The sequence below is a fragment of the Elephantulus edwardii genome, unplaced genomic scaffold (genome assembly GCF_000299155.1).
Source record: "Elephantulus edwardii isolate Elephantulus edwardi_28Jun2011 unplaced genomic scaffold, EleEdw1.0 scaffold00148, whole genome shotgun sequence".
NCBI classification, from domain to species: Eukaryota; Metazoa; Chordata; class Mammalia; order Macroscelidea; family Macroscelididae; genus Elephantulus; species Elephantulus edwardii.
Genome location: NW_006399898.1, coordinates 2671097 through 2685852, shown reverse-complemented (window position 1 = coordinate 2685852; position 14756 = coordinate 2671097). Strand labels below are relative to the sequence as shown.

At 47.3% G+C, this 14756-nt stretch overlaps 1 protein-coding gene across 1 annotated transcript in view; it reads left to right on the top strand.

Moving 5' to 3' along the window:
- Positions 1-4900: 4900 nt before the first annotated feature.
- The window catches only part of TMEM132B (transmembrane protein 132B), a 218148-nt gene continuing 208292 nt past the window's right edge, over positions 4901-14756 (top strand). The window contains exons 1-2 of the mRNA XM_006894685.1: positions 4901-4913; positions 5049-5937. Of these exons, the coding sequence (XP_006894747.1) occupies positions 4901-4913; positions 5049-5937 (902 nt within the window). The remainder of the gene's footprint in view (positions 4914-5048; positions 5938-14756) is intronic.

Sequence of the window (14756 nt, the reverse complement as noted above, 5' to 3'; positions counted from 1 at the left end):
CCAGGGCCACATGGTCTGCCCACCAATGGTCACGTTTGGGATGAGAGGGAGGATATTGGCTCCGAGCCTGGTGCATTTCTCAGGATGCAGCTCTGCCATGCCGTGAAGAGCTCCTAAATCCAGATGTCGTATTTTGTGGGGGTCTAGTTTGAGGCCAACACGAGGCCCCGACTGTGATGTTTATGGCTCTCCATATAAGCTTTCAGCCAGAATTTGTATTGCATTTTGCTTGAGTTATAGTGGGATAGCTGTGCAAACCTCATCAGGTCTTTCAGATAAAATGAAGGCTTTGGCCACAATAAAGAAGAGGGAAGGCACCACTTTAACTTCCTTGTAAATAATTTTTTTTTAAAGAGGAGTCAAACACCCACATAAGAGATAAGACAATAAACTTGTCTACCATGAAAACAAAGCCCATTACATTAGTCTTTGCATTTATTTGAACTTCCTTTCCCACACGTGGAAATTGATTGGAGTTTAAACCTTTCCTAGAACTTCCTTTAAAATCCCAGGGGGAGGCATTGATCCAAACCTGGTCATTCTGTGCTGAAGAGAGGCCTCACTCTGTACCCGGTGGCTGCTACCACCAACTGCCATCCTCATTGCCAGTTCATTCATGGGCACGGTCGCCTGGGATGGAGCTTCCTGGTTTGAAGAACTGAACAACCCAACAGAAAAGGAATTGACTTTTTATACAGAATGGTGGTTCTGGCAAAACACAAACTTGCCTTTTGGTAGCAGCAGCAGCTAAGACATTCATGTAGATGATTCTTCTAAGTCATTTCTCTCCCCTTGATCTTTGGTCCAAATTCTGAGCATCTAGACACGCACGTGTTGGAAGGATCCCAGATCTGTATTATTAACATGAACACATCATGTGCGTATGTGTTTATGTACGTGTGTGGCATATCTCATATCTCAGGTATGGGAAAATTGGAACCAGGTTTGTTTTAAAGAAAATTTTTATTTTATGCTGATTTATTTACAAAGCCCATATACATTGTTTTTCACACCAGATCTTTCCCATTTCCTTTACCGACCTTTTCCTCCAACCCATCAAATTGTGCGACCCTATGATTAACTACCCCAACCCCCACCCACCCTCACCCCTTTGCCCCCCCCACCTCCCCTTCGATCCTCATACATGTTTTACAATAATTGGAACCAAGTTTTGGTGTTTATCCTTCCACTTGCTGTGCTTTAAGCGCACAACGGGTTTGTTGACGTGATGCCTTTTCGTGTTTACATACTCGCCTTGTTACAGCTATGGTTGCATTGGCTCCAGCTCCTGGTAACCCGAAGGGCAGCAGACGAGACCGTTCCTCGCCCCGTATCATCTTCATAATTGTTGGTTTGCTCCTGTCTATTGTTGTGGCCACTGTAGACTGTGAGAGCCCCCCCAGTCTAGGGGTTCTCCTAGTCAACTTTGTATCGGACAGCGCTGTGCTGTGATCCACAAGGCTTGGTGGCGTTCTGAACGTCGGTCACTGTGTGGTTCTTTCTAGTTTGTCTTAGTTTGGAAGCTCTACAGAAACCTGTCCAGTGTGATGGCTCTGCTGGTATCTGGAATGTCGGTGGCACAGCGCCCAGCCTCCTGGCAACATGCAAACCACCACAGCCTGACACACTGACACATGGGTGATGGACTGCACACACAGACTTGCTTTAATAATTTATTGACTAATTTCCGAATGATGAATTTTCTGGCTGCCTCCACTGTGTTTCTATTATAAATCATGTTGTGATGAACATACTTGCACATTAATCTCCCTTCCCAATCTCTCGAGTATTTCCTTAGAACAAATTCCCAGGTGGAGAAATCCTGAGACAGGGCTTTTTTTAAGGACCTTGGCACTCAGTTTCCTGCTTGTTAGCCAAGTTTTGCCATGTCAGTCTTAACCCTGTGGCATTTCTACAAAGCTGTGCTGCAAAGATAATCAGGGCATAATATGTAGAGTAGTCTTAGTTATCGGTGCTGCTGTAGCAGAGATGTCACAAGCAGATGGCTTCTTAGTAAAGACATTTACTCTCTGACAAGTTGAGGAGGTTAGATGCCCGGATTCTGAGTTTCAGTGTGGTGTTGGTCCTGGAGAAGGGCTTCGTCTCCTTCTGCATCTCCTGGTATTCCTGGGAGATCTCCATTTGTCATGGTTTCCCCATGCTGAGGAACTTCCCAGGGCAGGGAGGTAGGTCCACCCCTAGAAACTGTGGGTGTTGCTGAAGTTCTCCCTTCTCTGCTTGCTTTCCTTCCTGTTTACTGTATGTAAACAAAAGAAAATAAATAAAATAAAATAAATAAAAGTGTTTACAGGCCACACGCAAGAGAAACTCCCCTTGCATCAAATCAGGGCTGTGATGGTCCTAAGGGTGTGGCATCCCATTCTTAATCTGGTTACAACTGGTTTATCAGATGGGGGGTGTGTGTGTGTGTGGGTAGGGGGGTGGGGGGTGGGGATGGTGTCATTATATATCTTTGACACTCTGTCAGTACATACGCATATTTTGGGGGAGACCCCATCAGTCCATGACAATAGTTAGATAAGTTATTGGGCGTATAAATGAGTAAGTGGCCACCCTCCTTCCCCATCAATAAACCCGCCATGGGACTAGTCATACTGATGGCACTTTCTAAACACCTTCCTGAAAGAAAGGGTGTACCTGCCTCTACATGGCTGGGTAGTTTTTACTGTTCCTAAATTACAATTTTGTCACCCTCCAGGAATGGAAAGCTCACCCAGGACAGCCCAGAAAAGGCTACATTATCTTGAAAGCAGCAGAATATGGTCTTTTATAGAATTCACAAGGAGCTGCGGGGGGCGGGGATGGGGGACGTTTTTGAGGGTCAGGGGCACTGGCTGTTGCCTTTAAACCTTCTCGTGATGCTGTATTTTAAATACCACAATCAGAATTGTTGGATGGGAAATGAGTTTGTTCCATAAACTTTCACCCAGACCATAATAAAATGTTAGAAGAACCAAAACAAGACAGCAGTGCCCCTCTCCCACAGTCAGATTCGTCTCTTTCCGAGCGTACGCGAAGATTCAGCCAAGTCTGGAGGTGGATCTGCGGCAGGTTCCTGGCTGCCTGGTTTACTCACTCCTGTCTCCTCACGTGTTCTCTCGGGTTTGAAAAAGCCTATTTGTTGGGTGTTTGTTCTTGATGAGAATGCATTTTAGAAAAACACATTAAGAAAAAGACATATTTTTAAAATTACATGCGTTTTTAAAATAACACATGATTATTCTAACTAAAAAAAGTAAAAGAAGGAAATAGAAGCATAGATGGTAAAAAGCGATACTTTCTTGTGGGTTCTAAAACCAGACACACTTAAATCACTTAAATATACACACATCTACACCAGGAGCTCTGGTGGCTTAGTGGCAAGAAGCTGCACTGCAATCCTGAAGGCATACTGTTCGAGGTCACCAGCTGCTTCATGGGAGAAGGATGGACAGTCTCCTCCCATGCAGTTAACTGCCTCTGAAAACCCACTGGAGGGTCAGCTATGGGTTGGTTCTGACTCTATGGCACACAACAACAACATCTATACCTATAGACTTTCCCGAACCATTTCAGGAAGTAACATGTGATCAAGGACCAATAGTACTAAAGGAAGAAATTCAGCTGCACTGGAGGCCTTGGCAAAAGAATAAGGCCCCAGGAGTCAGTGGAATACTAATGGACATAATTCAACAAACAAATGCAGCCCTGGATGTGCTCACTAATCTATGCCAAGAAATGTGGCATTGAAACAATTAACCCGAGTGACATCATGTATGGCATATTTATATTTAGCTTTATCATTCCAATATGCCTGATAATATATTGTGGACACCCCATCAGTATGTACGTAGAGTGGTAGCTCAGCTCCTCTCATCTCCTGTTGGTGAACCCTTAGTAGAAATTGAAATAACGACAGACCATTTATATGTGCTAAACATTGCTGGAGCAGCTTCAGACTTATTAATGAACCCAATAAAGCAGAGTTCCATTTTATCTTACTGTCTCTACGAGTCAGAATTGACCCTATGGCAACCTTAATCACATGCAGGGGCAGGAGAAAGATAAAGCTGTGCATACCTGTAAAGGTGGCAGCCTTGGGGCCTCTATAGGTTAGTTCTGTTGTTTCTAGTAGGCAGAGCTCAGGAGACCTAGTGGTTAGGGGTTGTGCTGCCAGCGCAAAGGCAGGTGGTTCAAATCCACTCGCTGCTCTGTGGGAGAAAAATGGGCAATCTCCTCACATGTGGTTTACAGCCTCCGAAAACCCGTTGAAGGGTGAACTATGAGTTGGTTTGATGGCATAGAACAAAAATTACAGGTCTGTCCTGTGATATATGAGGCATAGACAAGTTAAGTAACTTGCTCAAGGTTGCTTGTTTAGAACGTTCAAGTCCACTATGCCACCAGCACTCCTTGATGCAACGGGCCTGGCTGGGCAAAGCTGTGTGTAGTCTGCTTTCCTCAGGGTGGTCAGCAGCTGTCACGGTCCTCTGTGCTTGAGCTTTACAGGGCCAACCCAAACCAGAAAGTATGCTCACTGCTGCCTTGGTGATTCTCACTCGTGGTGACCCTCCTTGCGGCTATCTAAGGCTGTGACTGTTAGTGGAAGCTCTTTCCCCTGTGGATTTCTCCCCTGCTCTTTCTCCTGTTGAATTTGAACTGCTGGTCTTTCAATTAGCAGCCCAACATGTAAGGTATATCAGGACTCCACAGTAAAGCATTAGCGGCCGGCCTATCGGGGAGGGTGCAGTGACTGACTGCTGGGCGTGGCTATGAGTGCTCCAGAAATGACCTCGGTCCCCTGTACTTGGACAGTGGGTCCCCTTGCAGAGGGGACTGTACCTCCCCAGTGCCCAGTGCTGCTTTTCTGGGGGGGTTTGATTACAGGACATTGGCTAGGATGTATGTAGGAGGTGAGATGGCCCAGCCAGTGGGGGTTGTTGGGAGAGTTGCTGCAGGCTGTATCAGTCTGTCTCATTCCACATCTGAGCTCGGCTCCGACCTGCTCTGTTAGGCTCTGACCCCCTCTGCTTCCCTCTTCTGTGCAGGGACAGCGAGCCGTGGGGTCATGGACAGCCTGCAGAGGTTCTCCTCGCTGCCCACCTACCTCCCCGCCAGCTTCAACATTGAGAGCACTGAGCAGTCCTTCTTCCTCAAGGAGGCCAACCAGGACCTGACGCGCAACTCCAGCCTGCAGACGCGGGTCGAGGCCTTCCTCATCTCCCGCGCCAGGACGCCTCCGCTGGTCAACGTCAGCTACGGCCCCTTCACAGTGCAGAAGATGGTCCCGCAGGAGCTCATGCTGACGGCCACGTCCTTCAGCTCCGAGAGGTTCCCCTTCAGCTGGAAACTGAAGTCCCACATCCTCGACAGCTCCATCTACTCCAACAGGCCCAAGGTGCAGACCCTGTTCTACGTCACTGGGACAGACTGGGACAGCGGTGAGCCTGCAGAAAGCCTGCCCTGTGTCAGGATGTTCGCCTACCCTGAGGCCAGGGAGGTGGTGGCCAGCTGCCGCCTGCAGGGGGACCCGGGGCTGTGTGTGGCTGAGCTGGAGCTGCTACCTGAGTGGTTCAGCTCCGGCCTGGACCTGGAGCCAGAGGAGGAGGTCCCGGCCATGCTGGGCGGCACTGCCATGGAGCTCTTCTTCACCGTCCACCCAGCCGACGAGGCGGGCCAGTGCCCCCTTGATGAGGATGCCAAGTGGGAGAACAACATCCACTCGGGCCAGGAGAGCCCCCAGCCCGTGCTCCCTGCCCGGGAGAGGATTGGGAGTGTCGTGGTCTACCCCACCCAGGATGACCTGAGGTGGTCACTGCTGAGCCTGGATGAGAACGTGGTCATCTCGGTGCCCCTGAACCTCATCCGCGAAGGGGACACGGCCACCTTCCTGGTGTCACTCAACAGTGGCTCCGTGGCGGACCACTTCACGCTCAGGTACGAGCCTTTGTCTGGTGGGCGGGTGGGATAGTGAATGCGCATGAATGAAATGAGTATTGATGACCTTTGAGTAGCCCGTGTGCTGACCCCCTGGCTGCTGACGCAGGGTAGCCACTAACCTTCATCATGTGACAAATGCACCAGCTCTGAAGTGCAGTAAATCGAGACGTGCCTGTACTGGGGCGTCAGGGAAGCCACAGACGCAGGACCGCTGTCTCACCCCATTGAGGGCTGGCAGAATCAGGGCTGGGGTTCAGGTGACAGATGAGGAGCTGGGAGTGGGGGCCACAGCGCCGCCTTCTGAGGGATGGTGCTGTTGTGGTGCTGGTGTGTCTGGGGCTTGGACTCAGGAGGTGGACTAACAGCCTTCTGGATTCACCTGGTTCCAGGGCACTGACCTGCAGGTGTTGGGGTGCAGTGACAAGATGACGGTGCTGATGGGCTAGAAGCAAGTAGGAAGCCCTGAGGAAGGGGTGTGGGCCCCTCCTCCTGGGTTCTAAAGGAGACCCCATAACATCAGGTAGTGAATTTATACAAATACGGTTTGAATTTATTCACGAGAACAAGATCCAAGAATCTAAATAAAGGGAATGTTTCTTTTCAAATCCAGATCCTTTCCCCAGAATAAATAAGAGGATTTCCCCTTGTTAAATATTTTGTTGTGAATATTCTGTTAGATTTTTTTTTTTTACATTTATGTGGCCATGTGGTCTTAACGGAGGGAGCTCTGGTGATGCAGAGAGTAGCTCACTGAGCTGTTAACCTAAGGGCTGCCCATCTGCAACAGCTTGACTCTGCCAGGTGCTCACCTCCAGAAAGACTGGCAGCCTCCTCCTGCTGAGGTTCCCAGCCTTGGAAAGCCGCTGGAGACTTGCTCTGAGCCGGAGCCCACCAGACAGCAGTGAGCTTGCATTTGCATTTGGTGTGTCCGGAAGCAGCCTGGTGGTGCAGTTGGGGCACAGGAGAAAGCGGTGGCCGTCAGCTCCCCTAAAGATGCTCCAACTCAGAACTCAGACTTGTTGCTGTTGAGTTTGGAACTAACTCGTAGTTGCCTCTTCACTGGACGTCTGAGCTCTAAGTCGCCTGGGAGGAGATTGCCGCTGGCCAATATGAACTGCTATGGCCGATATGAACTGCCAGAGGGGCACAGTGTTCAGTTGGCAGCAGCACTCCTGATGGACTATGTCCTGGAGCCCCTCCTGTCAAGGCTGCAGGCCTGGAGACAGTAGGTGGCACGTCTGCCCTGTCCTGCAGGGTTGTTACTGCTTGGCACCTACTTGACCATGGTGGGTTTGGTTTTGGGTTAGGACTGTACAGGAGCCCTGGTGGTGTCATGGTGTCATGGTTAAGCTTGCCTTCTAGCCAAATGGTTTGTGGTTCAGATACACCCAACTACTCCATCAGGACCTGTTCCCGTAAAGGTTGCAGCCTTGCAACCTTTGTGACTGACCGCTATGGGTCAGTTCTCCTCTGTTATATGTGATTGAGTGGGCACTGACTCGATGGCACCTATCAACAACAACTGCACACAGAAAGAAAGGTCTGCTTGTGATTTATCTAAGTCCTGATGTACACAGACACAGGATTCTTCAAATGCAGTTAACGGACACGTGGGCACACCTTTTGGAACTCTGTGTTTTACTCCCATAACATGATAACTATTTCCAAATGATGTTCTCAAATACTTTTTGAAAGTGCCTCTATCTATGCCTGCAGCTGGGAGCCCAAGGGGCACAGCGTGTGAGGTAAGCTGCTTGGCTGCCAGCTGCAAGATTGGAGATTCAAGTCCTTCTAGAAGCCTTTTGAGAGAATGCATCTGGCAGCTGTGTAGTGAGCAGTGCTGCTTTCATACACCGAGGGGCCCCACTAGTCAGTGCTGACCTGAAGGCCTATGGTTACCGGCTCCCTGAATGTTCCAGAGTGTCCTCTGTTGGCGTGGGGAAGTGGAGATAGCTAATGGGGAGCAGGACGTGTGATGTGATTGGCTTGTGATGCATATTTGCTCTGATTGTTGCTGATATGGTCACCAAAGATCCACCACAGCCATTGGGCTGATTCTAACTCAGAGCCACCGTGTGGACAGAACAAAACGGCCCCCCAGGGTGTCCGAGGCTGTAGGCCTTACAGCAAGGCAAGGTGTCGGGCTGGTGCTCATACACGTGCTAGGACTCTGGGTCAACTCAAAGGCACCTAACAACAGTCCTCATGGAAGCTGAGCGCTTCCTCTTTCAAGTGGAGCAGCTGGTAGGTTCGGATCACTGACCTTTTGATTAGCAACTGTGTGCTTCCCCCCGTGCCTCCAGGTCTCTGAGCTGGAAGAGGAGGTGACGAGTGGGGAACGTGGCCATCACATCCTGAGTCCTGACCGTCCTGGCCTGGCTGAGGTCGTGGTTCAGTGTCCAGAGGTTGTGGGCAGAATTATCTTGTATGTGTTCTGGCCACTATGTAATCCCATATCCAGTTCTCAAAATACAAGAAAATGTTCAGGCCTAGGGAAGTGTGCTATTTTCCATCATAATTGTCTGTCTGTTTTAATTATGTATTTTATGAATGAAATGTGACACATTTCATTCCGATGAAACCTGGGATCCAAGCTGGGATGTGAACAGACTTGCTGAGATGTGATTTGAGAGCGGGTGACACCTGGGAAGGGGACAGGGGTGTGAGACATCCCCATGCCCACTGCTACTCAGACTGCACCCTGGAGGGGCCTATGTGAAGCCAGGCTGGGTTTGTGATTCACTGGCATGGAAACAGATTCTGCTCAATACCAACACCTAAATCTGTGTCGAAAAGCTTCCTGGCAAAGGCCCGACAAAGTGGTGTCTGTATTGAGCTCAGGTGGCAGGGCTGGGCTGGAGTGCCCTGGAAGAAAAGGCTGCATTAGAAAGATCAGCCCCTGTGGGGCATGGTTCCAGCCCTACAATTAGGGGTGTGTGTGTCTCATGAATTGGATAAACAAAATCACAAGTGGTTCACTGGCGTGCACCATGGAGAGTGTTATGAGTTACCCAGTGACAGTAGCCATTCCTGTAGCAGGATTAAAGGACAGAGAACTGAGGTTTGGACCACCAGCAAGAAAGAAGAGCTGGGAGTTGGATGTGTTCTTTGGGCTCACAGCCCCTGGTTGAGAAACTCCTAGACATGGAGACAGCAGGGCCCCAGGGAGACAAAGCCCTCCCCTATAGTTGATGAGGAAAGGAAGTTTCCCCCCAGAGTCCTCCTGACGGTGATGTGGGGCTGTGTTCTGGGTCCAAGAGAATTGTCTGTGCCCCAGTGGGTTCCAGAGACACAACTGGACAAGCCGTCTTGCTTCTACAGCTCTCCTTAGGGAGTTGTAGTTTAAAAAGACTGTAATTAGCTCTGTGCTGCTAATTGAGGTTCTTCTTCACTATCTCACGCCAGCCCACTGGTGAGCTGTGCACTCAGTGGAAACCCCCGTTGCCATCAAGGTGAGGGCAGACGGTGTGGAGCCCATTTCTTCTGTGATGTGCAGGCTCGTCAAGAGTCAGAATCTAAACAGACTAAACAGAAACTGGTTGGTTCCTTCCCTTGATTGTGACTTAGGGAAGCAGGACCAATGATGAGCCACACGTGTGCCAGCAGTTCATAAAGACCTGTCCATGCCTGACAGAGGGCAGCTCTCCGTTGAGTTCCCACAGCCATCGTCTGTACAGGAGCAGAGTGCTAGACCTTTCTTCCTCTGGGCTTCTGGGGGGTTTGAACTGCCAACCTTTAAGTCAGTGGTGCAGTGCAAAACCCTGTAGCCACCCAGGATCCTGGTGCATTAAGTAATTCTAAAGAAACTCAGAGATGATGCTGATCAGAGATACAAGCTGTTCTGTGGGCTTTTTATCCTGACAGCTGGTGGACAGTGTTTGGTGACAGTTCCTCAGATCCCCAGTACAAGCGCAGTCTCTCCATTCACTCCATTAAAAAACTGTCTCTTAGACAAACAGTTTCAGAAAAATGCCCTTTTAGGCCAAGGAAGAACACAGTGTGATGGTGTAACCTATGGTCTACACTCTTAAAGTTTGATGGAATTTTTAATTGTATTAAAATACATTTTTTCCTTATCTGCCTGATCTAAATTCACAAACTTTTTGCAAGCAATTAAGCAGTTACTCTTTCCTGTTCTGAAAGTCCTTTATGCAAACTTTTTGGAAGGCATTTCCCCCAGCAGATTGCAAAGAACTGGTTTTAAGCTCTGATTCTGAGCTTTTTGCAAGCAGGAGTTGCTGGCTGGGTGTCGCCAGCACAGAACTTGCTCCCGTTAGCGCCCACCGAGCAGTCCTTGTGCTGAATTGAACTTGAAATCCAGAATAAGGGACTGCCACTTACCTGCAGGGACCTAAGTAATGGTTTTCCTTCCCTTTACAGCAATGCAGTTTCACCTGCTACTTAATAAGTATGTCGGTGGTTTCCCTCTCAACAGGGGAGGCAAAGGCTTTTCAGGATTTGTGACTCCTCCTGGGCTCAGCTCAGAGCTTGCTACCTGCCCTTGTGGTTGGATGGATGGCAGAACCAGGGCTAGGAGCCGTCTTTCCTGAGGGAGGAGGCAGAAGTAAGAAGCCAGTTTGGACTGGTGGGATTTGCAGTTAGTGATAGTTTGTGCAAACTATTTGAAATCTTAAATTTGAAATTACAAAGTAGAAAGGCAGATGAAAAGTGAAGAGGCATCTTTCCTAGTGCAAATATACAGTGGTCTTGGTTGTCCCGGAGTGGTGCAAATAGTTAATGCACTCAGAGCTAACGGAAAGGTTGAAGGTTCAGGTCCTCCCAGAGGCTTTTCAGAAGAAAAGCTTGGCTATAGGCTTCTGAAAAATAAGGCATTAGGGACCCTGTGGGACACAGGGGTAAGGCACAGCTCTGCTGTATGCAGGATTTATATGAGACACTGGGAACACTGTGGGGCATGGCTCTGCTCTGCTCTGTGTAGGGTTGACACGAGTCAGGGTGACTGGATAGCACCTTACCTGGATATAGGCCTGGCTTGAGGAAACAGAACACTTATTATGAGATTGAGATAGTTAGCAGTGTTAGTTTGCTTGGCTCCACAGTCAGCATTCTTGGTACCAGCAGCTAGGAAATCAAGAGACAAATTGCATTGGGAAAGTCAGCTGTCAGGGACCTCTCCAGAGTACTGAAGAGCAACAGTGTCAGGCTGGAGACTAAAGGGCTGTAGTCTTTGCAGTTGCGTGCTATGCATTGGAGAGCTGGACAGTGACTAGGGATGACAGAAAGAGAATTGATGCCTTTGAGCTGTGGTGCTGGAGAAGAGTGTTGGATATACTATGGACTGCTAAGAGAACCAAGTTCATCCTGGAGAGGGTAAAACTGGGCTTCTCCTTAGAGGCAAGGATTCTGAAACTTTGTCTGACATACTCTGGACATGTTGCAAGGCGGGATTAGTCCTTGGAGAGGGACATCATGTTTGGGAGGGTGGAGGGATGGCTCAGGAGAGGAAGACCCTCGATGAGATGGATTGATTCAGTGATTGGGGTAATAGAAGTACTTGTGTTGCAGACAATGAGGTTGGCACAGGATAGAGCAGGGTTTAGACATAGGGTCGCTGTGAGTCACAAGTGACTCAACGGCTCATAACAACAACAACAACAACAACAACAACATTATGAGTCAAATCAGCCAGATACACATACAACTCTGGCTCACCTCTCCCACCTTCCACCACCACCACCACCACCACCACCATGCTCACCCTTGCCCAGCATGTTCCTACCTCTTGCTTCTCTGCTGGGCCTGGGATCCACCACACTCATTCTAAAATGAGGATGTCATCATTCTCTCTGCTGTAGAGCCTCTCCTTTGACTCTTTGCAAAACTGATTTCTCCTGGTCCTTCACATCTCAGTGTGAATGTCCCTTCAAGAGAGAGGCCTTCCATGGCCACAAGTAGATGGTCCCTGCACTGGTCACTGTTCTGTTCTCCAGCCCCTTTTCTTCAGAGAACTTCATCAGTTCTGAGAAGAATGGAATGATCAGTCTACTTTCTTGTTTATTTTCCTCTCACTACATGCCAGTTCCATGCATATAGAGACTCTGAATTCATTCTCCTTATATTCCCAGGGCCAAATGCAAACCCAGACCCACTATTATCAAGGCAATTCCAACTCATAGCAACACTATAAGCAAAAGTACAACTGCTCATGGGATTTCCAAGGCTGTTGTGCAAATGAGATGTGAAGAGCTCTTTAAGCACTTACTGAAGATCCAAGACTCCAGCTTTCAGTGTGAATTTCACCTCAACATCAAGAAAACAAAAAGCTTTCACAACTGGACCAATAAGCAACATCATAATAGAGGTAGAAAGGATTGAAGTTGTCAAGAGTTTCACTTGACTTGGATCATCATCCATGGAAGCAACTGTAAAGAAATCAAGCAACGTATTGCACTGGACAAATGTTCTGTCATATTATGCTGAGTGAAATATCTCAGTCACAAAAGGACAAATACTGCATGATGCCACTGTTGTAGAATGGGACTGACATCAGGTTTGGGATAAGACTGAGAAAAAACTGGATAAATTATGTATACTGCATTGAAGCAGATGAGGGAGAGAATAATTTTAAAGCGATATATGGTAGGGTATTATGGTTATCTCAAGGATCCAGACTTAAGGTTGCATAATGGAGTGTACTCGGGGCGGGGGGATTGTATACCAATGAAGGAGTTTTTCTTTTACTTTTCAGGGAGAGAAGCGGACTGTGGGGGAGGGGTGGGCAGGGAGAAGGGTACAACAATGAATGAATGGAAATTCAAAGTCTCTGTAAATGATCATGAAAATTAATAAAATAAAATTAAAAAAATGTTCTGTCAAGGAACTCTTGAGAAGAACGAGGATGCCACTTTAAAAACTAAGGTGCGCTCAACTCTGACCTAAGTAATGTTATTTCCAATTGCTTCATATGTGTGTAATAATCAGACAAGGAATAAAGAGGACCAAAGAAGAACTGATGCATTTGAATTGTGGTATTGATAAAGAATATTGAATATACCATACACTACCAAAAGAATACACAGATCTATACTAGGGAAGTGCGACATGCTCTGTAGAGGCAAGAGTAGTGAGACTCTTATGCACTGTGGACATGCTATCAAGAGGGTCCAGTACTTGGAAAGGGACACCATCCTTGAAAAAATAGAGGGTCAGAGGAAGACCCTCAAGGAGATGGATTGGCACAGTGATGATAACAGTGGTTTAAGCACAGCAGAGATGGTGAGGATGATGCAGGATATGGGAAGAGCAGCTGTCATCAAGAACCAGTGGCACTCAAGGAAGAACTCGAAGCTGTACTGAAGGCATTGGCAAGAAACAGGGCTTCAGGAATTGTTGAGATATTTCAGCAATTGGATGCAGTATGAAAGTGCCCACTTGTCTATGCCAAGGAATTTGGAAGACAGCTTTTTGACCAACCAGCTGGAAGAGATCCATATTTGTGTCCATTCCCAAGAAAGTTGATCCAACAGAATGTGAAAATTATTAAACAATATCATTAATGTCAAATGCAAGTAAGACCTTGCATTTGAAATTCTAACTGGACTCATATGAGACTACAGCATGAGGGTTATATCACTGTTGATGTCAGACAGATCTTAACTAAAAACTTAGAATGTGAGAGTACCTGTGTTTTCTTGCGTATACAATTGCATTTAACTCTGTGGATCAACCAATTATATATAACATGAAGAATGGAAATTAAAGAACACTTAATGTACTCTTGTAGAATCTGTACATAGATTAAGGGATGGGGAGGGGAATATTAGGGCAGCAGAGATTAGTGGATGGATGGGTGGCATGAAGGGATTAGCAGGTGAGGATTTGATGAGATGTTGTGATAAGGGGCATTGATCAATTGTTAATATAAACCAAAATGCATATGGATGGTCGAGAGAAATTTTAAAAGAAAGTTTTTCAAATAGAAAAAGGGGATACTCAGTGCTTTAAAATCAAGAAAGGTGTCTGTCAAGTTGTAGCCTTTTACCATATTTAATCTATGTACATATGAACTCTGAGCAAATAATCAGAGAATTAGGATTCATTTAAAAAGAACACAGTATCAGAATCAGAGGAAGGCTCATGAATTGATGCCTTTGAATTGTGGTATTGGAGAAGAGTTCTGAATATCTCATAGAGACTACCAAAAGATCAAACAGATATGTCTTAGTGAAAGTGCAACCAGGGTGCTCCTTGGAGGCAAGAATGGGGAAGCTTCATCTCACTAGCTTTGGGTATGTTTCTGGGAGATGTCCTTGGAGAGGGACGTCATGCTTGGAAAGGTGGAGGGTCAGCAAAAGAGAGGAAGATCCTCAATGAGATGGATTGACACAATGAACGCAGCCTTGAGCTCAAACATGTCTCAAACATGTGAAGATGATGAGGATGGCACAGGATAGGGCAGGGTTAAGATCTGTTGTTCATAATATTCACCTCGATATACCAAGAGGAAGAACAACAACATATGTAGATTATACAGTCTTGCTTACTGAAAGTTCAGAAGACTTGAAGCGCTCACTAATCAAAGACTATAATCTTCAGTATGGATTATTGTTGTTGTTGTTATGTACCGTCGAGTCGCTTTTGACTCATAGCGACCCTGTGTACAACAGCCCTAAACTCTGCTCTGTCCTGTGCCAACCTCACTGTCTCTGACACTCCCATCCCGATTATCCCACTCACTTAATCAATCCACCTCTTAGAGCACTTTCTCCTTCTGCGCTGTCCCTCCACCCTACCAAGCATGATGTCCCTCTCCAAGGACCTGTCCCTCCTTACAACATGTCCAAAGTATGTTAGAC